Source organism: Pseudophryne corroboree, chromosome 6, assembly GCF_028390025.1.
Source record: "Pseudophryne corroboree isolate aPseCor3 chromosome 6, aPseCor3.hap2, whole genome shotgun sequence".
NCBI classification, from domain to species: Eukaryota; Metazoa; Chordata; class Amphibia; order Anura; family Myobatrachidae; genus Pseudophryne; species Pseudophryne corroboree.
In genome coordinates, this window is record NC_086449.1 from 100,386,237 (window position 1) to 100,413,730 (window position 27,494).

A 27,494-nucleotide genomic window follows, 5' to 3' on the forward strand; every position below is an offset into this window, starting at 1 on the left:
GGGCACAGTATCAAACTGAGTGAGGAGCCAGTGCACACCCAGAGTCAAAGTCTTTCTTAAAGTGCCCATGTCTCCTGCGGAGTCCGTCTATCCCCATGGTCCTTACGGAGTCCCAGCATCCTCTAGGACGTTAGAGAAATATATAAATAAAACATATTGATGTTGGAACTTTACCATACTGAAAAGTGTAAAAATAGGCAGGGGTTAGTAAAGCCTCAAGTGACGAAAGTGATAATAATGAGCACTAGCGCTTTGGTTACCCCAAAATCAAGGTAAAACCCACGTGTGGTCCCCCCCCCCGCTCACCCATTATCAGGGTGCCCAGCACAAGGTTTTGCATTCCCAGACAGGTGAAATTACGGATTGACCCACAGCGTGGGGGTTTCCACATCATGGTTCCAACCAGCCATTCCGGGATTTGCAGTTTGCCAAGGACAAAGATTTTAATTATACTTTTACACCATCATCTCTTACCCAGCTGACATAGGGTGTGGGTAGAGGGCTAGTGCTACTGACAAAAGGGTTAGTTATATCTAGTTATGGAGGGGCCAGAACAGTGCCAAATAACTTGGAACCATGGTAGCAAAGCCTAGTGACAGGTAATAGAAAATGAGGGGGTACCCAATTCTTCTTGTCCTCCTTATTTCTCCACTACCAGCCTAATAGCATAGTGCTAGTTAAAAGCTTGCCCCCTCCCCTTTCCACTTATTGGTGTTGGATCTTGCTTCTTGGCAAGCTCCTTCTGTTCAGCCCTATATTTTAATGTAGCTAGCAGTCAAACAATTACCTGCAGAGTGTTCGTGGAGAAACGATTAGTGACAAAGAACTGGGTTGTTTTTTTTTACGGAACAATGGGCAGGTCTGATGAAAAAGTTGGGTAGTGTATGGATCCAACATCATGATCGATTAGTTGGTCAGATAATCACTCAGTTGGCTAGCAGGATGAATGGTGGCTTACTGTATGACCAGCTTAATATTATCTTATTAATAGGGTCCAGTTCATGGACATCTACCTTTAATAAACATGCCTTCAGCCATTTTTAAATATGCATTTTCACTAGCGTTACAAAACTCATGATAACACTAGAACAATGGTTTCTTATGGCATCCCTGTTCGTGCGCATACAAATGCATGTAAAACACATGTAAAAGAATGCCATTGGGTATGAGTCCAAAAACCTGTTTCTTCTGCGATATGGAACACTTCATTACAATTAAGCACAATCACAAGAGGTCCAGACATTCACAACAATTTTTATTGAAGTCAACAAGCAAACTTTGAAATCAGCGGAATGTCATAAAAAACTTTTTTTTCCTGTTTTTCCTTTGATATTCGAACAGCTAAAACACATTTAAAACATTTGTCCATAAAAGTAAAAAAAACCAAAACAATAATATAGGCAATGTAATTTAATGTACAAAAAAACGATTTGCAGACATTCAGTGAGTAGCTAAAGTGGTACAGCTATTTCTAAAATGGTTAGTGTAATATTTGCTTGTTCTATGTACATATATATAAATATATACAGTATACATTTGTCAGTCCCACTTAAGACTAAGGATTAATAACAACTGATGTGTTTATAAGCTGATCATCAACACCATGTATCTAAGCATTTATACAATAGGAGTTTCTTGGTTTTAGTACAGAAATGTACACCGACTTTCACAATCTGTAGCACACAGAAGACAGAGGGAAGGATTACAAGCATTAAAGTGCAGTCTCCATAGAGGTTTATAAAACATTACTACCTGACATAAAGTGCCCTCTAAAATACCAAGAATGAGACAAAATAAATGGCATGTAAAATTTGTAAATAACTTTATTCCAGTTTTATAACATTAATTTCATGACCTGAATGGGAGAACCAATTAAACTTGGGTTTCATAAATGATACTGTGAAATGATAAGAGGTTTGTCCTAGGGCTCGTACACAAGGCACTGAACATAATGCTACTTAAGACCTTTTACATTTCTCTTTGCCTTAGTAGAGCTTTAGGTGCACATTTGTTAACAATGTTTTAAGTTATTAACTCTGTAGAGTTTAAATGTTTTTGAAAACTGCAGGCAATGACATAAACCAAATGCTTGAAAATATGTGTGCACCTACAGATTCATTGGATTACATATTTAATAGTGCATTTAAGTATTTTTGAACATGCATTAAAGTTTTAAAATAATGTCCGTGTGTACCAGTCCCTAATGACAGCAGCAAAACCTTAAAACAAGTGTTGCTCGTAAAGGTACATTGTAGGACAAACTAAAGGTTGTGCTTATAACTAGCTGTTCATATGCCTACAGTACATTGAAGGCTGGAAAATAAATAAGTGATTCTTAACTTGTAAAGTCTACAGTCCGTTTTCAAGTTTCAAAAAACGACTCATAAACACCAATACAATTTAACCTGCATTAACTACAAACATGTATCGCCAAAAACTCATCAGCCTCACTAATTTAATCTTATGTGGGACTAACATAATAAAACAAATATATATAGTAAAAAAAAAAGCGCAGATGATTAACACTTTGCAAAAAGAATTAAAACAAAAATAACAAAAAATGAAAACCACGCAACCTGTACATCCGAATTTTAATGTGGTCACATCAAGTCATAATTACAGAAAATATCCACTTAATTTGTGATTTAGTTTACTAAACTCAGGATACATCATCATGTAAATTAAAGTTTCTATAATCCACAATGTCCAACAGGCTGCCAACTTTTTAGAGTGTCCTGGATAAACTTACATATACATAACATTATATATATATATATATATATATATATATATATATATATATACATATATATATATACATATACACACACACACATTGTTAAAGGTAAAGGTGGCAATGTTATTTAGGAAATGGAAAATTCTTAAACATGTACAATAGGTGTATAAAAAATAAATGCACAACAATGCAATATATGACTTTTTTTATTGTGTTCTTTTGTTAGTTTGCGGCTTTAGAAATGCTACCCGCTTTAAACAAAAACAAAAAGGTACTTAGTACAGAGAAATTTAAAATATTAACACTTGGCAGGCATTCCATACACCTACGCTAAAATGGTAGTTTTACTGGACCACCATGGTGATAAAAAGAAACGATTCAGATATCAAAGTAAAAATCTGACTAAGAAAAAATATAAAAATATATATATATTTTAACAGAAGAAAACCATGTAACATATTTGAACACAAACATATAACAAAAATTTAATTTTGTTTAGATTCGTTATTAAGATAGGTAGAACATTATGGATCTTTCCGGTGCAATTAAAGTATATCTGTCATCCATTCACAACGGCGGCATACCTTACAGGATGGACTAAAATGTAAAAGAATGGAGCCTCTTAGTTCACTGGGACCAGTATCATCAATGAAGCCTATTGTGCCACATGCCTCAGTTAGGCAACTAGCAATTGGTTAAACATTAATTCAACTCAAAAATGGCTGCAAACACCATATGCAGGTTGTAGACTGGTCAAACTGTACCTTATCAAGGATAAAGAACAAGCTAAATAGTTTACAAGTAGCGGCATCAAGGAAACTATAGAATTTAATTTAATTTCCCATTAGCCACTAGTCCCACCGTAAACCTACAAATATACACAATAAGGATAATGCACAAGTAACAAACTTTCATTGATAGACCCTCGTTAAGCTACAAGTAAACTTTGATGTAAAAATATTACAATGTATGTACAGGACACACTGCTTCCCCTGGGACCAAGCATCAAGAGGTAGGAATAATCGCACAACCAAGACTCCATGGTTAAAGCCATACATTTACTTCATCTTTACAGTGCAGAAAGGAGTAAAATAAAAGCTTACAGTTGCCATGGTGTTATTTAAAAACTTTTGTGGAAACATTTATAAACAAAAATGAGATATTTATGCGAAGTGTTTTGAAATTATCATTTGTAAAATAAAAAAATAAACCCACAACAAAATAAAAACAAGTATATGTTACATATATTAAATAAAAATGGGCTTATCTTTTTTTATTCCTACTTTTGTCTATAACTATTATAGTTCATCTTTCAAAAAAAACACAGCTACTTTAGATGGCAACCCAGTCCCTTGTTGGAAAATAGGGTAGACATTTATACCCTGAAAAAAAGACCAAGACGTTGCACAAAAGGCAGTAACTCCACCATAGAGACACAACACTTTTGTTTTTTATAAATATTCCTTAGTGTGTAGTGGTATTCACACACACAGCAGATGCTTAATACAGAAATGAAGACATCATTTGCAAAGAGTAATAACTTTAATTACACAATAACATACAGCGCAAAAGTCCTTAACTAGATACCAAGTCTTCCCGGCATCCACTTACATATATCCCGATGCATGCTATAAAAAGTGTTATACCTGTGGATACACCTGGTCCTATCAGGGGCTCAGTGATAAACAACAGTCTCCTTTTTAGTATATTCTAACCCATATGTACAAATGTTTACATCTTCACAGACCCTAAGATGATTTACACACGGTTTGAATGGAGTCAGTGATCAGATTCTAGAGTGCAGTATACTGCCACTGTTCAGGATATCAACAGGTCACCAAAGAATAAAGCAAATGAGTGTCACTACGAGTATTAAGGTAATGCATTTTTATGTAATCTCTGTGTTCCATGGTCTTGTTAGGCAAAAACCATAATTTAACGTAGCAATCTATGAATATATATATATATATATATATATATATATATAAAATCCATGTGGCAGTCTATAAACAGCATGGTAATGACCTTTTTTCCCATGGTCTATTTATTGAGAATGCTATAAATGATTAATCATTCTGCAGATTTTTCATTGTCAAGAGGCTACCATGCAACCAGTCACATGATGTATTGAGCAGAGATGCCATGAAGCACCTCTCTCAGCTCTAGTCACACTGTAAAATCCTTTCCTCTCTGCAATCACGTGACATGCTGAGAGTCTGTATTTGTGTACCAAAGGGACCCTGCCTACATCTAGCAGCCATACTAAGGTTTTCCCCCCAGCAAGAATTTAATCTTATAAAAGGTATATGATTTGTATAGTATAGCTAAAGAAAATAATTATAAACAGTAAACTTAAAAGGTACTTTGCTTGCTACTGTTAGTAAAGAACTCAAATGCATGTATGTGGGATTTCTGCTTTAAACAAAACAATTGAAGGATGTTATCACAGAGCAACACTTGTGTGATCAAAGTCCAAAAATTGCAAGGTGAGGTGTTCTTAAGACCTAAATTGTTGCTGTGCTGACACTAAAGTGAGGGAGAAACACTGCTCTGGTGTTACACAGTAATGAGTCACTCCTAAGACCCTGCATATAGCATTGTTAGAGCACAACTGCTCCAGTCAGACAGGGAAGAAGCCGTCATCTCCCGCAATCTGTCTCAGTGACCAGCAGTCACCACTAGTGTCCAGCATATTGTGCTTTTTACAGCTAGAAAAGTGTATCCCACTAGTGTTGTGAGACACCCTCTAAAAGAAGACAATGCCAGTTTCCTACTAAAAGGAAAAGTGGACACTTAAGCTTCTTGTTATATATTGCAATAGAATTGGCAATATTGGGAGTGCATTAAAAATGGTACTTGTGTAAATGAATGAGAACTACCAAGAACTCGGCACAAAGCTGTGTAGTTGACTGGAGAACGGGGTCTGTCGCTGAGTGACAGGGTGCCGCCCACAAGTGATCTGCTGATTAAGGGTTTATTTACTGAGCCATGGAGAGAGATAAAGTGGACGGAGATAAAGTACCAGTCAATTCGCTCCTAACTTCCATGTTACAGGCTGTGTTTGACAAATGACAGTTAGCAGCTGATTGGCTGGTACTTTACCTCACGCCAAGACTTAGTACATGGACCCCTAAGCTTCCTATGTAAAAATGGATTGAGTGCAGGATTTACATAAGCACACGGAAAAAGCAGCAGGCTCACTGTGGGCCCACCGGGTAGCCCTACATATAAGAGAGAGAGAGAGACCGCACTCCATTTAAATGATAGAGGGATTTATTGAAAATACAAGGAGTATAAGGATGGATATGGGAGAGTTAAAGTTATCCCTATGCTGAGCCATACAATGTAGGTGGGAGTGTACAGTCTCCCTATTGACATTACGGTTATATATATATATAACATAATGTATCTGCAACCGTTACACCATATTAACAAGTGCAAGTGATAAGTCTCATCATCATCATATTATTATTATTTGTACTTAACATGATCATCATTTATCGTTTACATGTGTGATACAGAAAAGGGCGATTAACGCCCGGAATAGTGATAAAGTTCGGAGCAAATGCCTCTGCATGACAAATACAAAGCACAAGTTACACATACGGTAGTCATGGAAGCGAAAGAGAACAGACACAAGATGGAGGACTGTATATAAAGCTTGTAATAGATAAAACATTAAAAAAAAATTATATAATAAATTTAATAGATAGTAAAGTGTTTTCTGCTTTCAGACAATTGTAGTGTATGTGTTTCCATAAACCCTGGACAATTTGTTATACCCAGTTTTAAGCCTTCTCCTGTGCCCCCGAGTGGACGATAAAGAAACATTGTTTTATCGCTTGGGTTTTTTTCTATACATTTCTGGCATGCCTCTATGGGTCTGATGCAGAGTTGCGTGACACTGCGCAGTCTCTGGGGTAAAGCGTACACAGGTATGGGGATGTAGAGCTGCACATAACTCACTGGCATCCGCACTGATGGAGGAATAACTGGGTGGTAACCCGGCACTCACATGTAGGAAGATTTCAGAGAGGGCGGTATTGCGGGTCGGGAAGAGTTCTGCATAGACTTACTTACAGGTACCTGCTGTTTTCAGAGGCATCTTTTGCCCCTGGTATAAGATTAGTAGAAGTGCGCAATGATGAGGACTGCGGCTATGACACCCAGAGTACGGATAGGGGCAGAGATGTGGCTTGACTGCCCGTATCCGTACTCTGGGAGTCATAGCCGCAGTCAATTGTGTATATTCGCCTTCTGTACACAATTATGATCAACTCTACATCAGACCCTATGGCCTATCCAATTGCAGGCAAAATTTTGAAAAACTTGCACTGGGTTTTTCCCACAGCCATGAAGGTTTTCCTATTCAATTTCCATCTACAAAATCAGTTGTGGCAACTTTTATAGAAATTACAGCAGTTTTTTTCTCACAACCTCCTAAAATGTTAAATACCACATTTAAAGGTCAAAATGTTAGTGACCCCCTTCAGAACCACTTGGACACCCCCTCCCCCTCCCCCAATGACTAATTAGGCTAGTGGAAGTTTTAAATGAGCCTAATTGGTCAAATAATTACATGTCAATGTTAAGGTGAGAAAAAAAAACTCCTCAAAATACCCCCCAATAAACTTTATAATGTTTATGCACCAAAATACTGTATATTTAAACCCCCCCACCCCAAAAAAAAAAAAAACTGCTTTAAATCTTTTTTTCACATATTTTTTTTTAACTCTAAAATGGCTGAAAATTACGACCAAATCACTTTTTTGCATATATTGTTTGTAATTAAAGGAAATTGTTTTCCTTTTTTTTCATTTGACTTACCTAATATTTTTTTTTTCTTTTTTGCTTTTCCCCTCAAATTTTATTTTATCTTTTTCTATTTCCCACTGGGTTTTGGCTGAAAAAATGTTGCGCCCACTTTTTTTTTCTTCAATTGAATAGCGTGGGTATCAGGAGGGCGCATACCCGCGGTAATTAAAAATTGGGTGTGAGGTCCACAGGAATTTTTTGGGCCGAAATTACACAGTCAAATGGATAATCCTGTCTATGAGCAGTTTATGTAGATTGCCTTTGAATACCGTAAAGACACTTCATATGTGCTCCCTGAACTGGATCGATTCACAGAGAACAGCTGAGGAGTCTTATTCCGAAGTAACAGAAAGAAACATGTATGCCTGATGCTGTACTGGTGTGAAAAGCACAGACAGAAGCCAGAAAGAAAAAGCGATACATTTAGTATGGCTTACAGAATGAGATGTACAAAGCAATGTAAGTTCTGAAGATGAATACGCAGAACAGTTGCACGTATAGTAAGCATAAGTTATACCCCTTTCAGACTGCCAGCAGTAACCTGTGTTATTGCACGTGAGCGCGTTGTCTGAAAGGGTCCAACTGAAAAAAATCTGGCTCAAGCGACCTGGTATTTCAACTCTGGTAACGACCAGGGTTGAACATGGCTTTAACCCGGGTTGCGGCGCAGTATGACTGGGTAAGCCTGCACTCGTTCACACCACGGAAGAGTCGGCGCTTTAAGATGATGCAATCTCCAGGTGTCGCCTCTGTAAGTGACGCAGCCTGGCAATATGCCGCCAGCCTGAAATGGGTCTCAATCGGGTCGCAGCTGGGATGTACTCGCGTACAAATCCCGGGTGTGACCCGGTAATAGCGGTGTGAAAGCTGTGTAAGATGAGGGGAATACTCCTTTCTAGGTGTGTCTACTCTTTATCAGTTACTCTCCATTCCTTGGCACAATTTAAAATGTCTTATGACAAATGTGGCCAGGACTGTTTTGCTTGCATTTAAGATACTATGCTAAAAAGCAGATGAATTTAGTATGCAATGAAGAAAAAAAAAATGGCAGTAATGTTAAATAGCAGCATCTCTCATCGATTTTCATATGATGAAGGGTTTACTGGATTGAATGGAACCATACAGGAAGCGACAGACTGTAGCACAGCAAAAACATCACAAAACAATCATAACAGTGTATGTAAAATCTTTCCACTTAATGTAAATACATAGTTTTATTGGCACATAATTTGGACAACCGAATAGAAAACTTTATTATTTTCTTTCCCTACTGAATGTTCACAAACAAACACACAAAAAAAAACAACGAAAATAAAATAAAATCACTATTTCAAAAGCTGGTGTGTTTGGCACAACATGGACAGACCCTGGGGTGTGTTCGTGGGACATATGCTGAAGATTAAAATAACACATGACCAGTACCCAAATAACAAAATACTCTAACAAATGTGTATTTCATCTCCTGTATACATGTAGGTATAAAAAAGATAGACCTTCAAAACAATCACGATTTTTACTATATTACAAAAACAAAAAAAACCATTTGATTAGTGATAGTGACTTTCTGATTTCAACAGATTCTGGGCTAATTTTCAACACTACTACATTTTTGAATGAACAGTCTGCAACACAAGCACATCCTCTGCACGCTTGTTGGTAGGTAAACCAATGATGCACCAAAATGGGGTGAGAATGTAGATAAATCCTTCTTGGCAAGGAAGATATACTAAAACCATAGACATTTTGGAATTGGGAGATACCCAAAGCCCAGTGAACAAAACAATTGATCAAAACACAGAGCTTAGAACAGTATCTCTTACATACATACATAGCATGTGCATTTGTTTGCATGCATGTACATTTTACCTATCGCGATTTAACTATATGTTGTGCAATTTAACAGTGCGGTACCACTGTCAAAATGTAATGTGACTGCCCCAAAAGGGCTGGGAGCAGGACTTGAATGCCATACGCAAAATAGAGCCTTGGATATTATTTCTCTGCTTTGAACTGTCTAACAGAGCATCAAGGCAGAACGATGGGGTCTAACATGTGACAACACACTGAGACCCTTAGTGTCAAAGTTGCACAAAACATAACCTTTAGATGACCATTAGTTCGCCCACTGGCCAAGGGGCTGTAATTATGCTTGCAGTCATTGTAATGCGAGAGAAACTAGAGTCTACTTAACGTGACTGTACACTGTGAGTAAAACACAACCGTTCAACTTCATGTACTTCCGACATCCTGAAAGGTCAGAACTATTCTAGAATACTCACAACAGATGTACAGGCACATCCAGCATTTCTCTAGAAAATAGCTGCAGGAAGCTGTTGAAAATCCATTAATGTCCTTTTATAACAAGCTAAAAAAAGAAATAGATATTAAGTGCATGACGAATTGCTATATCCATCCATGTGTGACCGGAGACAGATATTGTTATAATAAGAGGATAGCTGATTCCCTAGAAAGGCAATCACACAGTTTTAATGTTTACAATTTAGAAGTGGTGGGGCAAAATTGCCCGATTAGGATTGACAAAGATGGACGCCAATCCAGAATAAGAGACATATTAACTTTTTCTTTATCCTTATTCCTTAAGAGTGATGACATTGGTCTATGATGTTGGTGCAGAGATTGTAAGTTCCTGCAGAAGAGTGATCGAGGCTATAATGTCACCAAGTTTGCCAAAGCAGTCCCAGGGAGCAAAATCACTGTGTATCCTGATGAGCCGACATATAAAGGGGAAACCATTGTACTTTTAGACTAGGAGGAGTTAATAACCTGTTGAATTTCAACTTACATCCTTTAAGAGACAACAGCTGCCTTTAAATCCCATTGAAAGCAATGCTAGGAATACTCTAGAAGACATCAGGGTATAATGACACTTCAGAAAAGGACGCAGAGACCGATGGACTTTCACTGTCTTTTCTTTAACACTTGTTCTGTGAAATTGGTTGCCCGAGTCACATTAGTTCATGATCCAGATAAAAATAAAAAATATAATAAATATAATAAATACAACTTGCTTACCACAACCGTTGGGTAAAGAGGGATAAGGATTTCACTATTAAGATAAAAAAGTAAAGGAGGTTTCCAGGAACAACAAAATGACACTAAGAGGACATATACAATCCAATCCTGGTATTAAAATACGATGTGTGCGTTCCACGCCCCCACCAACTATACAAAGAAGAGTCACGTTGTTCTGACAGGATGAGTCTTTAGCTGTAAGAACAGCATCTCCTTTAGAACTGTGCTGAAAACGAGGAGTCCTCACACTCTATTTTACACTTAAATTTCTTCTTATCGCCATAGCACAAGGGGCGTTTGGGGTCGTGTTCAGAGCAGCACAGACGACCCTCTAGGGCTGAGGCCATCAATGATCCTTTCTCATGCTCCTTGCAGAAAGAAGAAGGACAGAAGTCACAGAACGAGGAAGAGGCAGTCCCACACTTGTCACACTGGTGCCACGGGCAATCCCACTTTCCTGAAACACAGACAGCAAATGAAAGAATAGCAAGCGATTTATAGAAAGTCATAGCAGACAAAGAGTTAACTAATAATTATAGAAAATTTGGGGTCCTGCCCATTAGGTTTGATTTAAAATCTTAAAGCGAAACAATGAAAAATTAAACATACATTTTGACCTCCTCACAAGCCCCTTAAATGTACCTCAGTCCTCGTAACATGCTCCCCAAATGCCTATCTGATATCCCACAGTACAGGGTCCCCTCAGATTTTTTAAATGAACTGCAAACATCCCCACATTAAGTTAGCTTAATATTTAAAAAAACAAAACAAAAAAACAAAAACAAGTTTTTGCAGTGGCAGAATGCATTTAATTTTGGGGGTCATTCTGAGTTGATCCTAGCTGTGCTAAATTTAGCACAGCTACGATCATGAACTCAGACATGCGGGGGGACGCCCAGCACAGGGCTAGTCTGCCCCGCATGTCAGTGCTGTCCACCCCCGCAGAAGTGCAAAGTCATCGCACAGCGGCGATACCTTTGCACTTCAAGAGTAGCTCCCGGCCAGGAGCTACTCTTCGCTCCCCGGGCCGTAGCGGCTGCGTGTGATGTCACGCAGCCGCTGCTCCCCCCCCCCCACCTGCATTGGCCGGACCGCGTTTCGCCCCCTAGCGACAGGCAGCCATGCGCCGGCGCAGATCTGACCCGATCGCTACGCTGCAAAAAACTGCTGCGTGCGATCGGGTCAGAATGACCCCCTTTATACAAACATTCAGGAGGTACTGGCTAGTAAAAGAGCCAGATCTACACACAATATATGAGCCAAAGGGTGCATGTGGGCATTATACACAGTGCAGGAGTACATACTACTAGAAATTGGGTGAGTTTTGATAAGAGAAGTGCAGAAAAGATTGGTGCCATAGACTTTTTGCGCCAAAGTTTTTACTATAAAAATGATTAGAATAGAAATAAAGATATTTATAACATATCTTTGTATTTTTCATATACTCTATGGGTTCTATTCAATTGATGTCGGATCCTTTCCAACAGAGAGGATCCGGCATTTGAGTATTCAATTTGCGGCCAAATCAGACAGGTTTTGGCCGCTCCAAACAATGCCAATCCGACTTTTTTTAAAAGTCGGATTGACATTGTCGGAAACGGAAACGTGTTGGAATTTCTGACTTGTCTGATAAATGGGAGTTTGGTTCGACCTTAAATTTTTCGGAAACTGACATTTATCTGACAAGTAGGGAATTCCGACTTGAATTAAATAGACCCCTATATAATCAAAAATCTGGTATATACGTTAGTATGACAGAAAATGCTCTGCCTCATCCCACCGCACGTCACTGTTGACACGTAGTGCGTTAGTGGCCATGTAGTGTATAATCTTTATAATCTGGTCTTTGATTGGATATACTGCTTGTGTTTCATTTCAAACTCTTTATCGATTAACTTTCAGTGCCTTTATTATCCACAGTTTTTGCCCCACATTTTGGAATGGGTCTGGGTATTCGCATCCATTCGTCCACAAGACCATTAGTGAGGTCAGGCATTGATTTCTGTGTGGAAACCAAATCATGAAGCTGCTGAACAGATCTTGTGCTGACACTGCTTCCAGAGGGAAACCTTGACTTGGTAGTGAATGTTACAACAGTGAATAGATGATTATAACATGCTGACCGATTCTCCTCTTGGAGGCCCCACCCTGTTTCACTTTAGCATGTGTAACATCACTTAGAGGGAGCAGGGCAGCTCTAGCAGGGTAGAAATTCCATAAACTGACTCGTTTGTTAGAAGGCATCCTATGACGGTGCCACAAAGAAAGTCACTGAGCTCTTCAGTGCGACCAATTCTACAGCTAAACTAGATTACAGAGCTGTGTGCTTCATCTTATGAACTGATTAGCAATGAGTGTAGCCAAAATGTCCAAAAGCACTAAAGGAAGGTGTGTCTGCTAAATCCTTTGGCATAAAACTCACACACACATACATACAGAGCGTGCAAGCAAGCAAGCAAGACAGAGAGAAAAAGACACAGAGCAGAGAAAGTGACATGCACAGGACAGAGAGAGAAAGAAAGCTGGAGAGAGACCAAGGGGTTTAGAGAAATAGAGAGAGGCAGAGACATATGAAGAGAGAGAGGTGGGAAGAAAGAGGCAGAAAGTGTGAATGACAGCAAGAGAAAATAGGATTTTAAATATATATCAGTAAATCCTTTTCTCGTAGTCCATAAGGGATATTGGGGACACATTAGTACGATGGGTGCACTTTAAAATTCTTCAATTGGGTGTGCTGGCTCCGCCCCTCTATGCCCCCTTCCACAGGCAGTTATAGGTAAAACAGTGCCCGAAGGAGAAATTACATACTTGAGAGAAGGAACATAACAACAATAAGTGTGGTGAGATTTACACACCAGCACACCATAACATAACCGGGCCAGTAACAGCTGGCAACAAAAACAGCAACAGCTGAACAGGTAACACGTAACAGAGAACCTGCAGATTCCCTTATATATCCTTTATGGACTACGAGAAAAGGATTTACTGGTAGGTATTTAAAATCCTATTTTCTCTAGCATCCATAAGGGATATTGGGGACACACACATTAGTACGATGGGGATGTCCCAAAGCTTACAGAACAGGCAGAAACGTGCGGAGACAGCTGCAGTACCGCCTGCCCAAACTGGTTGTCCTCATTGGCCAGGGTATCAAACTTGTAGAACTTCACAAAGGCGTTCTTCCCCGACCAGGTAGCCGCTCGGTACAGTTGCAGGGCCGAGACACCACGGGCAGCCACCCAGGAAGACCCCACCGATCTTGTAGAGTGGGCCTTCAGAGACTGTGGAACAGGTTAGGCTGTCGACACATAGGCCTGATGGATAGTAAGCCGAAGCCAATGAGCAATGGACTGCTTTGAAGCAGGGCAACCCTTTTTCTGTGCATTATACAGCACAAACAAGGAATCTGTCTTTCTGATCCGAGCCATCCTCTTGACATAGATCTTCAAGGCTTGCACCGCATCCAATGCCTCCGGAGGGGCAAAAGTATCAGAACTTGACGGAACCACAATAGGTTGATTCAGGTGAAATGCAGAGACAACCTTCGGCAGGAACTGTTGCCTAGTCCTGAGCTCCGCTCTGTCCTTGAAAAAGACCAAATATGGACTTTTACACAATAAGGTCCCCAGTTCCGAGACACGCCTAGCCGAAGCCAGGGTCACTGTCTTCCATGTGAGGTACTTGTCTTCCACCGTCATCAGAGGTTCAAACCAGGAGTACTGCAGAAATCGTAACACCACCTCCAAATCCCAAGGTGCCGTAGGCGGCACAAATGGAGGTTGTATGTGAAGCACCCCTTGCAAGAAGGTCTGAACTTCAGGCAGAATAGCCAACTTCTTTTGGAAGAAGATTGAAAGAGCTGAAATCTTGACCTTAATGGGTCCCAGACGTAAGCCTTTATCCACTCCTGCCTGCAGGAAACAAAGGAATCTACCCAAGTGGAATTCGGCAGATGGAAATTTGCATTCCTTGCACCAGGAGACGTATCTCCGCCAAATATGATGATAGTGTTTTGACGTCACAGGTTTCCTGGCTTGCACCATAGTGGTAATGACCTTTTTGGAAAGTCCCTTGTGAGCTAGGATGTTCCGCTCAACTTCCATGCTGTCAAACGAAGCCGCCGTAAGTCCGGGTTGTCGAACAGACCTTGCTAAAGAAGATCCTTTCTAACTGGCAGAAGCCAAGGGTCTTCTGTGGACATGCCCAGAAGATCCGCGTACCACGCTCTCCGGGTCCAATCCGGGGCAAGCAAAATTGCCTGTACTCCTTGAAGCCGGATCTTCTTGAGCACCTTTGGGATCAATGGAAACGGAGGAAATACGTAGACCAGCCGGTAAGGCCAAGGCGACATCAGTGCATCCACTGTGCATGCCCGAGGGTCTCTGGTTCGCGAGCAATAGCAGCAAAGTTTCTTGTTGAGGCAAAACGCCATCATGTCGATCTGGGGGCAACCCCGGATGTAGGCCCCACTCCGCTGGGTGGAGATCGTGGCGACTCAGGAAGTCTGCTTCCCAGTTTTCCACTCCAGGAATGAAGATTACGGACAGTGCTCTTGCATTTCTTTCCGCCCAGAGGAGTATTCTTGATACTTCTCGCATGCAGGCCTGGCTTTTTGTCCCTCCTTTTTGCTTGTTGTACGCCACAGCTGTGGCGTTGTCCGACTGTACCTGAATTGCCTGATCCCGGAGCAGAAGGGAGGCCTGAATTAGAGCATTGTAGATAGCCCGAAGTTCTAGGATGTTGATTGGAAGTACGGCCTCTTGGGAAGACCACCTGCCCTAGAACTGCACCCCTTGGGTGACAGCTCCCCATCCTCTCAGACGAGCATCCGTTGCGAGGAGGATCAAATCCTGAATCCCGAAGTGTTGACCTTCCTGGAGATTGGAAGACTGCAGTCACCACAGGAGTGAAATCCTGGCCTGGGGTGACAGTTGATTCATCCGGTGCATCTGAAGATGGGAACCGGACCACCTGTTCAGGATGTCCAATTGAAAGGGTCTGGCATGTAACCTTCCATACTGAATGGCCTCGTACGAGGCTACCATCTTTCCCAACAATCTTATGCAAATATGAATAGATACTCAAGTCGGTCGTATAACCATGCAAACTATTTCCTGAAGAGCTCTCACTTTGTCCTCTGGGAGGAACACTTTCTGCGCTACAGTATCCAGTAGCATTCCCAGAAACAGGAGCCGCAGAGATGGCTCCAGGTGGGACTTCTGTAGATTGAGGATCCACCCGTGGTGTGACAGAAGGTGGATAGTGCGATCTATATGGAGCAGTAGAAACTCCCTGGAACTTGCTTTTATCACTAGATCGTCCAGGTAAGGGACCAAGTTGAACCCCTGGACTCTGAGCTGGAACATCATTTCCGCCATCACCTTCGTGAACACCCTCGGAGCTGTAGACAGGCTGAAGGGCAACCCCCGTAATTGGTAGTGATCATTCAGCAGGGCGAACCTCAGACAGGCCTCATGAGAAGGCCAAATTTGGATATGGAGATAGGTGTCCTTGATATCCAGGTACACTAGGAATTCCTGTTGTTCCAGGCCTGCGATCACTGCTCTCAAAGATTCCATCTTGAATTTAAAAACCTTTAGGAAAGGATTCAAGGACTTCAGATTCAAAATTGGCCTCACAGACCCATTTGGTTTTGGCACTACGAACAGACTGGAGTAGTTAACTTGTCCTTGCTGTTGCAGGGGTACTGGAACAATGACTTGGGACTGGACCAACTTTTGTGATGGCCAGTAGTAGCGTAACACGCATATTTTCCAAAGCTGGTAAGCTTGATTTGAAAAATTGTTGGGGAGGAGCACTGTCGAACTTCAGCTTGTAACCCTGAGAAATAAGGTCCCATACCCAGGCGTCCTGGAAGGAACATTCCCAGATGTGGCTGAAGTGACATAACCGAGCTCCCACCTCGAGATCCTCCCGGGGTGGACGGGCACCGTCATGCTGAGGTTTTTGCGGAAGCTGAACTGGTGCTCTGTTCCTTAGAGCCGGCAACGGCTGGTTTCTTAGGTTTACCTCTGGTGCCTCTAGCTGCATTGGATGCACCTCTGGCCCTAGATCGAAATCTGGTGGGCTGAAAGGACTGAGTAGACGGTCCCTGGTAGGTACGTCTAGCAGGCGGAGCCCCCGAGGGAAGAAACATGGATTTGCCAGCAGTAACTTTGGAGATCCATGCGCCCAATTCGCCTCCTGTAAAGGGAAGAGATTGCACATTGCGTTTGGAGTCAGCGTCTGCAATCCACTGACGCAACCATATGGCTCTGCGGGCTGACACAGCCATAGCAGTGATCCTAGCATTAATATTGCCAATCTCTTTTAGGGCGTCACAGAGGACTCTTGCCGTGTCCTGAATGTGTTTTAGGAAAGTTACCGTAGTAACCAGGGTCATCTCACCCGAGAGACCCTCCTGAATTTGAGTAGCCCAGGAATTAATTGCATGTGTCATCCAGCAACCTGCAATGACCAGTCTTTGAATTATATCTGCAGCAATGTAGATAGATTTCAGTGTGGTCTCGATTTTTCTATCCCCGGGGTCCTTTACGGTAAAGGAGCCCAGAGCCGGGAGTACCGCCTTCTTAGAGAGGCGAGATACCAAGACGACTACAGCCGGAGATTCTTCCCAAAACTTTCTACCCTCAGGGGCAAAGGGCAATGTATGCAAAAACCATTTTGACACCTGATATTTCTTATCTGGATTTTTCCAGGCTAGCTTAAATAAATTATCTAGTTCTTTAGAATCAGGAAATGTGACGGTCAGTTTGTCTTGAGAGAGGAAAACGACTGCTGATTTGCAGCGTCCTCTAGGGGAAGCTTTAGCACATCCCTTATAGCTAAAATGAGGGGTTCAATACCCTGTGTAGGAGTGGAATCCCCATCTATGGGATCAACATCGTCCCCATCATCCTGTATATCATCATCATCAGTATCTGATAGAAGCGCAGGTAAATCACATTTATGTGGACCTGCAGTAGAGAGGGAAGGATGGGGAACATCAGCCCTGGCAGCCAGATCTGCTACTGCTTGTTGCAGTTCTTGTGTTTTGTGGCCATTTGCAGTGAGCTGAGATGACATATCAGACATCATAGTTTTGATTGCACCCAGCCAGGAAGGCTCGTGACCATCCCCCACGTTCTCCTCAACGTTTTGTGAGGACTGACTACGCTGCTCACATGAAATGGAACCAGATAAGAGTGGGGAGAATCTGATGTTACAGACACTGCATAACTTGTGTTTTACCATGATGAAAAGTAACACCCAACCAATACACATACAACACAGACCGTTTTTCAATGCAAGCCTGCCCTATTGCATGTGAGAGGAGCCACAGAGGAAGAGAAGGCACCAGCACACCCAACGTTAGAGAACCCCAGTGAGGCTGTCAGCATTTTTATATCAGTGAAAACTGTTTGTTTACAATAATTTCCCCTTTAGGAATAAGTAATGTGCACAAATAGCGGTTCTCCCCCTAAACTACACCCGGTACCAGTGATCCAGCTTGTGTCAGAGTCCAGAGGAGCTGTATGAGGCTGCTGCTGTTGCTTATGCAGAGGAAGGCGCCAAAATGCCACTGAGCCCTCTCAGATGTAGCTCCACCCCCATAATGGCGCCAGAGCTACAGAATATATTTATACTGGCCATGCTAGGAGGGCCCCGTATGCCTGACCCGTGTGACAGCTGCACCATGAACTGGGGGGACCCCCTTAGCGGGGCCCCTGGTTTGTACTCACCACCGACGTTCACCTTTAGGCATCTGTTAAGTGTGTGCGGCGGGCTGCGGTTGCGACAGCCAAGGCGCAGTGCCCCGCTGAACAAAACCCCTCAGGACGGGGTCTGCGAGGTGCAGAGCCGCTTCAGGACGGGGAAGCGGCTCTGCACCTCGCAAGGCCGGTGACCGTCCCCCTCCCTAACTCCCATGACGCAGGTATGCTGTTGCTCAAACAGCATACCGAAATAAACAAAAGTTTAAAATAAAATTAAGAAAAACTCTGGCGCTAGCAGAGTGTGCATCCTCTCCTGAGGGCACTTTTTTGTAAACTGCCTGTGGGAGGGGGCACAAAGGGGAGGAGCCAGCACACCCAGTTGAAGAAATTTAAAGTGCACTAGCTCCTTTGGACCCGTCTATACAGATCGTACTAATGTGTCCCCAATATCCCTTATGGATGCTAGAGAAAGGGGTAAAGTAAAAAGAGAGATTGACAGACAAAGAGAAATACGAAGATGACAACAGAGAGGGAGATAGATGAACGGGAAGAAATAGAGAGAAAATTAGGGAAATGGGTTTGGAGGGGTGGGCGGGGGGAACAGATGGTGGGAGAGACGGTTAGAGGTGAGCAGAGTGGAGGTACTTTGACAAAGACAGGTCCAGATGGGGAGATAAACTTTCAGAGAGAGTTGGACGGAGAGAGAGAGACACAAAGAAAGATGTAAGGACAGAAAATGATATGAAGAGAGAGAGACAAAATGAATAGCTAGACACACAGAGATGTGAACCCAGAAGAGGAGAGAGATAGAGGGGAGGGGACCAGATGGAGAGAGCGCAATAGATGGAGAGGGGGGAGCAAGGAAACAAACTGGACAGAAAGACAAATACATTTATTGATCATGATGGGCTAAGCATTACCGTATGGAGGCTGTGTAAGGTTAAGGCAGAGGAGGTGATAAGCTTTTGGACAGTCTCTCTTATCGCACATCACCAGTTCCCCTCCATCACCACAGCGGAAACAGAAATCTTCGTGCATCTGCTTCTGCTCAGTTTTGATTTTTCGCTTTTTTGCCTTCAGACGAGCATTTTTGGCCTTTTCTTCTGTTGCTGTGGCAAATGCCGTCTGCAGAATCATTAAACAAAAAAATCAGGGGGATCCGAAATAGCATTCACTAACCTACTGTATATGTCAATAACCTTCCGACTAGTGTTATAGGGCTAGTTTTCTGAGTTAGCCATTTAGTCCATACACAGGTATCCATAATGACATGAATAATGTTATATATACTGCATAAATCAAATTACTGTTTTGCTTGATTCCAGTCAAAGCTTAATAAATGGCTTGTATAGAAAGACCAGGAACAACAATCTGTCTTTGTAGTGCTTAATTAAGAAATTCAACTGTTTTTATTGCAAAGGGTATATATAATAACCCCAATACATTTACATAAATTTGGCAGCAGGGCCACTTCCCAGTGCCCTAAATGTGGTCCTGCTGTTTGTACTTTCTTGCATCCAGCTTCGGAATGTCCTCAAGTACTAAGTTTTTGGAATCAAGTGATAGGGACTATTGCATCCACTTTAGTTCAGAGGAGGGCTTTTACCACAAACGCATGCTTATTGGGCATAGTAGATGCAAATGGGTTGGACAGATACCCTAAGCAATATGTGGTGAATTTGTGCAGCCTGGCTAAAGTATGTATGGTCCAAGAAGGCTCATGAGAAATATCCATACCTACTCAGACAAGCAGAATCCAAATACCATAGTGTGAAATAAGTAATCTCCTTCATACAAAAGTGCTAAATGTAGACACTTGCTGAGATGTGTGGAGGGTGGGGTGGAGTTGGGAGGATGTTGAAAAGGAAGAGAGAATTGTCTTTTCTTTTTTCGTAGGTTTTCAGCAAAAATGTATAAAATATGTGTATTGTAAATACTGGTTATCATTGATTGTGATTAGTGTATTTGTCTTTTTGTATTGTGAAATAATAAAAACAACAAAAAAACAACATTAAATAAAAAAGTAAATAGAAATTCAACTGAGAAAACACAATTTTTCTGTTATAACATTGCCCCCATGATGTACATCATTAGCCATACGACTTGGACAGCCACTTTTTGGTCCTTATTTTCAGGTCTGGATAGAAGATGTGACTGCAGGATTGGGGCAGATAACCAACCAGCTGTAATATAGTTACAGAGCTCCCGGAGAGTATCCTTTGGTTAGCGGTAGTCTCTCACCATTGAGCTGCTATAAAGGAGGGGAGTTTAATATTAATCAAAGGGTCTTCTTTAAAAGCTTGTGACCCTAATGCAAGAGAACTAGACGTAACGCTATGTTTAAAAGCCACAATCTAAAAATCTGTAAAATTTATACTTCCAGTTTAATTTCACATACATTTTATATTTAATGTTATCAAATCAGCCTTATGGCCAAATTGAAAACAAAGAGTTCAGTTTCACTTCAAGAAGGATCCCAATCTCTCTCTCTACATCCAGAAGTCCCAGCAATCCCAGATTATTCTACTGTACTCTGATAGAGACCAATTAATCTTCATTTACTTACAACATTAGATCTGGAGTTATGGTGAGTCTCTAATAAACCAACTGAATACAATTATTTTCACTATAATTCAATAACATCATAAAGTACAATATTTGCATGTAAGATTGATTTATACAGTATTTTTATTTATGATTAGTGTTTGCTCGTGGCTTCGCTTGTGTGGATGTCTGTTATTGTTCAGTGGAACTAATTTTACAAACACAGTAGTGGCATCTAAATTCTGATAGAGATATATATATACATACACAATCAAATTTATTAACCCATGGAGGTCTGGATTTGGAGTCACACTCAAAATAAAAGTGGAAAAACACACTACAGGCTGATCCAACTTTGATGTAATGTCCTTAAAACAAGTCAAAATGAGGCTCAGTACTGTGTGTGACTCCAAATCCAGACCTCCATGGGTTAATAAATTTGATTTCCATTGATCATTTTTGTGTGATTTTGTTGTCAGCACATTCAACTATGTAAAGAACAAAGTATTTAATAAGAGTATTTCATTCATTCAGATCTAGGATGTGTTATTTTAGTGTTCCCTTTATTTTTTTGAGCAGTGTATATATATATATATATATATATATATATATATATATATATATCAGGGCTGGCCAAACCGGTCCTCGAGATCTACCAACAGTTCACATTTTCCATACCACCTATCTGGTGCACAGGTGTAGTCATTACTAATTAAGATGTGCTGCATTCATTCCTAACTGACAATTCTACAGATCTCCAGGAGGCCTGGAAAACATGAGCTGTTGGTAGATCTCGAGGACCGGTTTGGCCAGCCCTGATAAATATATATATATATATATATACACACACACATACATACAGGTTGAGTATCCCATATCCAAATATTCCGAAATACGTAATAAGGTGTATATGAAACATAAATGAATTGTGTGAATGTAGACACACTTTGTTTAATGCACAATGTTACAAAAAATATTGGCTAAAATTACCTTCAGGCTGTGTGTATAAAATGTATATGTAACATAAATGCATTATGTGCTTAGATTTAGGTCCCATCACCATGATATCTCATTATGGTATGCAATTATTCCAAAATACGGAAAAATAAGATTTTAAACCTACCGGTAAATCTTTTTCCCGTAGTCCGTAGAGGATGCTGGGACTCCGTAAGGACCATGGGGATAGACGGGCTCCGCAGGAGACATGGGCACTTTAAGAAAGACTTTGACTCTGGGTGTGCACTGGCTCCTCCCTCTATGCCCCTCCTCCAGACCTCAGTTAGAGAAACTGTGCCCAGAGGAGACGGACAGTACAAGGAAAGGATTTTTGTAATCCAAGGGCAAGATTCATACCAGCCACACCAATCACACCGTATAACTTGCGATATACTACCCAGTTAACAGTATGAAAAACAACATAGCATCAGTCCAAGACCGATGAAACTATAACATAACCCTTATGTAAGCAATAACTATATACAAGTCTTTCGGAAGTAGTCCGCACTTGGGACGGGCGCCCAGCATCCTCTACGGACTACGAGAAAAAGATTTACCGGTAGGTTTAAAATCTTATTTTCTCTAATGTCCTAGAGGATGCTGGGACTCCGTAATGACCATGGGGATTATACCAAAGCTCCCAAACGGGCGGGAGAGTGCGGATGACTCTGCAGCACCGATTGAGCAAACAGGAGGTCCTCATCAGCCAGGGTATCAAACTTATAGAACTTTGCAAAGGTGTTTGACCCCGACCAAGTAGCAGCTCGGCACAGCTGTAGTGCCGAGACCCCTCGGGCAGCCGCCCAAGAAGAGCCCACCTTCCTAGTGGAATGGGCCTTAACCGATTTTGGTAACGGCAATCCTGCCGTAGAATGCGCTTGCTGGATCGTGTTACAGATCCAGCGAGCAATAGTCTGCTTTGAAGCAGGGGCGCCAACCTTGTTGGCTGCATACAGGACAAACAGTGCTTCAGTTTTTCTGATCCTAGCCGTTCTGGCCACGTAAATTTTCAAAGCCCTGACCACATCAAGGGACTCGGAATCCTCCAAGTCACGCGTAGCCACAGGCACGACAATAGGTTGGTTCATATGAAAGGATGAGACCACCTTAGGCAGGAATTGAGGACAGGTCCGCAATTCCGCTCTATCCATATGGAAAACCAGATAGGGGCTTTTATGTGATAAAGCCGCCAATTCCGAAACTCGCCTAGCTGAAGCCAAGGCTAACAACATGACCACCTTCCAGGTGAGATATTTCAACTCCACTGTCTTAAGTGGTTCAAACCAATGTGACTTAAGGAAACTTAACACCACGTTAAGGTCCCAAGGCGCCACCGGAGGTACAAAAGGAGGCTGAACATGCAGTATTCCCTTCACAAAAGTCTGTACTTCATGTAATGAGGCCAATTCCTTTTGAAAGAAAATGGATAAGGCCGAAATCTGAACTTTTAATGGAGCCTAATTTTAGGCCCAAATTCACTCCAGTTTGTAGGAAGTGAAGAAAACGATCCAGGTGGAATTCTTCCGTAGCATTCCTGGCCTCACACCAAGAAACACATTTTCTCCATATTCGGTGATAATGTTTAGATGTCACGTCCTTCCTAGCCTTTATTAGCGTAGGAATGACCTCATCCGGAATACCTTTTTCCGCTAGGATCCGGCGTTCAACCGCTATGACGTCAAACGCAGCCGCGGTAAGTCTTGGAACAGACAGGGTCCTTGTTGTAACAAGTCCTGCCTTAGAGGAAGAGGCCACGGATCTTCTGTGAGCATTTCTTGCAGATCCGGATACCAGGTCCTTCGTGGCCAATCTGGACCAATGAGAATTGTTCTCACTCCTCTTTTTTCTTATTATCCTCAACACCTTGGGTATGAGAGGACGAGGAGGAAACACATATACCGACTGGAACACCCACGGTGTCACTAGGGCGTCCACAGCTACCGCCTGAGGGTCTCTTGACCTGGCGCAATACCTTTGTAGCTTTTTGTTGAGACGGGATGTCATCATGTCTATTTGGGGTAGTCCCCACCAACTTGCAATCTGCGCGAAGACTTCCTGATGAAGTCCCCACTCTCCCGTGGCAGAGCGTGTCTGCTGAGGAAGTCTGCTTCCCAGTTGTCCATTCCCGGAATGAACACTGCTGACAGAGCGCTTACATGATTCTCCGCCCAGCGAAGAACTCCGGTGGCTTCCGCCATTGCCACTCTGCTCCTTGTGCCGCCTTGGCGGTTTACATGAGCTACTGCGGTGATGTTGTCTGACTGGATCAGAACTGGTCGATTGCGAAGTAAGATCTCCGCTTGACGTAGGGCATTGTATATGGCCCTTAGTTCCAGGATGTTGATGTGAAGACAAGTCTCTTGACTTGACCAAAGTCCTTGGAAATTTCTTCCCTGTGCGACCGCTCCCCAACCTCGGAGGCTCGCGTCCGTGGTCACCAGGATCCAATCCTGAATGCCGAACCTGCGGCCCTCTAGAAGGTGAGCACTGTTTAGCCACCACAGGAGAGATACTCTGGCCCTGGGGGACAGGGTGATCCGCTGATGCAATTGCAGATACGACCCGGACCATTTGTCCAATAGGTCCCATTGGAAGGCCCTTGCATGGAATCTGCCGTATGGAATGGCTTCGTATGTTGCCACCATCTTTCCCAGAACTTGAGTGCAATGATGTACTGACACTTGTTTTGGTTTCAACAAGTTCATGACTAGAGTCATGAGTTCCTGCGCTTTTCCCTTCGGAAGGAAAACCCTTTTCTGGTCTGTGTCCAGAATCATGCCCAAGAAGAGCAGATGAGTTGTAGGATTCAGCTGCGTTGGAATATTGAGAATCCAGCCGTGTCGCTGTAACACATTCAGTGAAAGTGATACGCTGCTCAGCAACTTCTCCCATCATATCGCTTTTATGAGGAGATCGTCCAAGTACGGGATAATTGTGACACCCTGCTTGCGCAAGAGCACCATCATTTCCGCCATTACCTTGGTGAAAATTCTCGGGGCCGTGGAAAGCCCAAACGGCAACGTCTGAAATTGGTAATGACAATCCTGTACCGCAAATCTCAGGTACGCCTGATGAGGAGGATATATGGGGACATGCAGGTATGCATCCTTTATGTCCAGAGATACCAAAAAATCTCCCCCTTCTAGGCTGGCGATGACCGCCCTGAGTGATTCCATCTTGAACTTGAACCGTTTTAAGTAAAGGTTCAGGGATTTTAAATTTAAAATGGGTCTGACCGAACCGTCCGGTTTCGGAACCACAAACAGAGTTGAGTAGTACCCCTACCCTCTTTGAAGCAGGGGAACCTCTACCACCACTTGTTGCAGACACAATTTGTGAATCGCATGTAACACTATCTCCCTTTCCAGGGGTTGTTTCGGTAGGGCCGATTTGAAAAACCGGCAAGGAGGCACTCTTCGAATTCCAGCTTGTAATCCTGGGAAACAATTTCTATTGCCCATGGATCCACCTGTGAGTGGACCCAGACGAGGCTGAACAGTCTTAGACGTGCCCCCACAGGAGCTGACTCCCTCAGGGGAGCCCCAGCGTCATGCGGTGGATTTAGCAGAAACCGGGGAGGACTTCTGTTCCTGGGAACTAGCTGTGTTGTGCAGCTTTTTCCCTCTGCCCTTACCTCTGGCAAGAAAGGACGATCCACGTGCTCTCTTGTTTTTATTGGAACGAAAGGACTGCATTTGATAATGAGGCGCTTTCTTAGATTGTGAGGGAATATATGGCAAAAAATTTGGTTTACCTGCCGTAGCGACGAGATCCGAGAGGCCCTCTCCGAACAATTCCTCACCCTTGTAAAGCAACAACTCCATATGCCTCTTTTAGTCGGCATCACCTGTCCATTGCATGTTCCACACGACACGTCTAGCAGAAATCGACATAGCGTTGACTCTAGAACCCAGTAGACTAACGTCCCTTTGGGCATGTCTTTTTTATATATATATATATATATATATATATATATATATATATATATGTGTATATATATATATATATATATATATATATATATAAAGACAACATCTTTTACATATATATATATATATATATATATATATATATATATACATATACTAGGGACAATAACATGGCATCCTTATCTAGGGTTTCCATCTGCGCTGATAAGGTATCTGTCTTCGCTGCTACCTCGCTATAACCCCATGCCGACACAATCGCCGGTCTGAGTAGTGTACCAGTACTTTTACTGCATGCTATCTGCAGGATCCCTGAGGATAGCTGTAAAGTCAGCGCTACCTTTTGGGTAAACGTGTCAATGCCTTGTACACCCTAGGGGAAGATTCCCATCGTATCCTGGCCCCATTAGGGAAAGGATACTCTCTGAGAATTATTTTTGGGAAGCTGCAGCTTCTTGTCTGGAGATTCCCGCTCTTTTTCTTCAGGAGAGGAGGGAAATTTACCTCAGCTTTCTTCCCCTTAAACATGTGTACCCTCGTGTCAGAGACAGATGAGTCATCAGTGATATGCAAAACATCTTTTATTACAACAATCATATATTGAATACTTTTCTGCCAGTTTTGGCTGTAGTTTGCATTATCGTAGTCGACACTGGAGTCAGACTCCGTGTTGATATCTGTGTCTATTATTTTGGATAGTGAGCGTTGTAAGACTCTGAAGGTCTCTGTGACATAGGGACAGACATGGGTAGATTCCCTGTCTGTTCTCTAATCTTTTGTGTAATAAATTCATCTTAGCACTTAATTTCACATATCCAATCAGGCGTCGGCGTTGTCGACGGAAACACCACACACACACACATTTGCTCCATCTCCTCCTTAGGAGGGCCTTTTACCTCAGACATGTCGACACACACGTACCGACACACCACACACTCAGGGAATGCTCTACTGAAGACAGTTCCCCCACAAGGCCCTTTGGAGAGACATAGAGAGAGAGTATGCCAGCACACACACCAGCGCAATATGACCCAGGAAAAACACAGCAATTTAACGTTTACCCCGTAGCGCTGTTATTATCATCTGCGCCGAATTATGTGCCCCCCCTCTTCTTTAAAACCCTCTATTCTACCGTGGTATAAGCAGGGGAGAGTCCGGGGAGCTTCCTCTCAGTGGTGCTGTGGAGAAAAACATGGCGCTGGTGAGTGCTGAGGGAGAAGCCCCGCCGCCTCGGCGGCGGGCTTCAGTCCCGCTAAAAGTGTAAAATTGGCGGGGGCTCATGCATATATACAGTGTCCAGCTGTATATATGCTCTGTTTTGCCAAATAAGAGGTTTATATTGCTGCCCAGGGCGCCGCGCCCCCCCCCCCCCCCCCCCCCCTGAGCCCTGCACCCTTACAGTGACTGCAGTTTGTGAGGTGTATGGGAGCAATGGCGCACAGCCGCAGTGCTGTGCGTTACCTCAGTGAAGATCAATGAAGTCTTCTGCTGCCTCTGAAGATCTTTTCCTCTCATACTCACCCGGCTTCTATCTTCCGGCTCTGTGAGGAGGACTGCGGCGCGGCTCCGGGACGTACTCCAGGGTGAGACCTGTGTTCTGACTCCCTCTGGAGCTAATGGTGTCCAGTAGCCTAAGAAACAGAGCCCTGAAACTCAGAGAAGTGGGTCTGTTTCTCTCTCCTCAGTCCCTCGATGCAGGGAGTCTGTTGCCAGCAGGCTCCCTGAAAA

General features: G+C 42.5%; 1 protein-coding gene across 4 annotated transcripts in view; it reads right to left on the reverse strand.

Moving 5' to 3' along the window:
• Positions 1-1,234: 1,234 nt before the first annotated feature.
• Positions 1,235-27,494, reverse strand: part of NSD3 (nuclear receptor binding SET domain protein 3) — a 300,258-nt gene continuing 273,998 nt past the window's right edge. For all 4 annotated transcript variants that reach the window (XM_063931538.1, XM_063931537.1, XM_063931536.1 and 1 more), the window contains 2 exons: positions 19,221-19,425; positions 1,235-11,042 (listed from right to left, as the gene is read on the reverse strand). In XM_063931538.1, the coding sequence (XP_063787608.1) occupies positions 10,801-11,042; positions 19,221-19,425 (447 nt within the window). In that variant the 3' untranslated portion in view covers positions 1,235-10,800. The remainder of the gene's footprint in view (positions 11,043-19,220; positions 19,426-27,494) is intronic.